This window comes from Colletotrichum orchidophilum (genome assembly GCF_001831195.1).
Source record: "Colletotrichum orchidophilum strain IMI 309357 chromosome Unknown Scaffold_78.1, whole genome shotgun sequence".
NCBI lineage: Eukaryota > Fungi > Ascomycota > Sordariomycetes > Glomerellales > Glomerellaceae > Colletotrichum > Colletotrichum orchidophilum.
In genome coordinates, this window is record NW_019173034.1 from 10,827 (window position 1) to 12,475 (window position 1,649).

Sequence of the window (1,649 nt, forward strand, 5' to 3'; positions counted from 1 at the left end):
TGGGGAGGTGACTGGACTCTTCCTACCTGACACTGCTCCGTATGGCGAAGACCGAACGGCCAGGGATAACGTATCCTCGGTACTTTGATGGGCGAAGTCGTGGTAATGACCAAAAACGGAAGGAAAGATACAAAATCTAGAGGTGAGATGAGCCATTGAGTGGTGAGCACACCCAGGACCCTTGCGAATAACATGATGGCCCTGGCGGTTCATCCTTCTTGCCTCCCGCATCCACTGGACCAGACTGAACGAGCAGACTTGCGGAGAGGCAGCTCCAACAGGTTGGGCATCGACGGCCGCTGCCTCTCGCGCGATAGGCTCATTCACTCATGTTATTGATACCCAAAAGCCCAAGAATACCCCCAACTGCCCCGAGACGTGACCTATGAAGCCCGTTGCAGCCCTCCTGCATCCACTAGCAAGCCACTGTTTCTCGTCTCCGGGTTCCTATTGCTCGGCTCTCAGTGGGGTGATCACACGGGTCTGAACACTGGCTACGAGGCAAAGGCGGTACATCGGGGATCGTTGTGAACTTTGAAGCGTGAATGGAACCCTCCCGTCCCGTATCAGATCCCATGGAGATGGTGCTATCAACTGTCATGCTCAGCTCTCTCTCTCTCCAGTGTCATTACAGCCAAATTAGATAACGAGGCAAACAATGACAAGGCGAAGCACAAGCAGCCACACTGGGCTAGGGGAACTGACCGAATCCAGCGACGATATCAGTACCTTTGGGCTCAAAGATGGAGCATGACGAGTCCTCGTTCAGAGTCGTATCGTCCAATATTCCCCAGATCATCTGGTCCGGGTCGCGACTCACGGTCTCACCTGCTCAACCACCAAAAATCAGAGACCCAACTGGCAACAGGAAGACAAAGCCCCGATCCGCTCGATTCCTCTGCCATCCTTGGCCGGAATGCCGTAGCCGTAGAAATTTTTTTCTCTGTTCCTAACTAGCTTCATAGTATTCCTAGAATGCCCCATTTGTTCTCCCAGTCCCGCGAGACACAATGCGCAATTGGCCAACCTCGTCTCTTGAGAAGTCGGGATCATGCTCGTACTCTCAGACGAATCCTCAGCCACATCCCTGGAATACGGAAAGCCACCCATCGCCTATATTTCGGACGCATCGTCCGACAGACAAAGCCAATTCTGACATCGGGAGAAACTCAGAAGGGGCAGCAGACACTCACAGAAGGAGCAGGGGCAAAAAGTCGGTGGCTGGGAAATCAACATCCGGGTAAGCTCTCCAATGCCGCCGGTGATGCCCAAGCAACAACGTCCAAGAACAGCCAGCCACTCAGCCTGGAGAGACGCGTGAGCCACCAGCTCCACTGTGCTTCATGGCCGCATACAGAGCGGCCCATCACCAACTTGAAGACCCTCATTTGCTTTGTCGGTGTGCCACGGTGCTTGTTTCGGGCCTCGTGCCCAGAGCAAGTATAAGCAAGCAGGTACATCGAGGCCCGCTCTATCATATTGAAGAAACATCCTTCCATACGTCTCGGCCTCTTTTCACTCATGAGGAGGTCTGGAGGAGAGGCCATTGTGTGCGTGTTTGCTGCATCCCCGCCAGTGATTCATCTCACGCGTTTCGCGTCCTGAAGCGCGCCAGACGACCGGACCAAGACCAGCGAGGTGCTCCAGGA

The 1,649-nt window shown here is 54.4% G+C and overlaps 1 protein-coding gene across 1 annotated transcript; it reads left to right on the forward strand.

Moving 5' to 3' along the window:
* Nucleotides 1–975: 975 nt before the first annotated feature.
* Nucleotides 976–1,446, forward strand: CORC01_08884 (uncharacterized protein; the record flags this gene model as incomplete). The annotated part of the gene is made up of 1 exon (XM_022620514.1): nt 976–1,446. The coding sequence occupies one exon, from the start codon at nt 976–978 to the stop codon at nt 1,444–1,446; it is 471 nt and encodes a 156-aa protein (XP_022472904.1).
* Nucleotides 1,447–1,649: the final 203 nt, after the last annotated feature.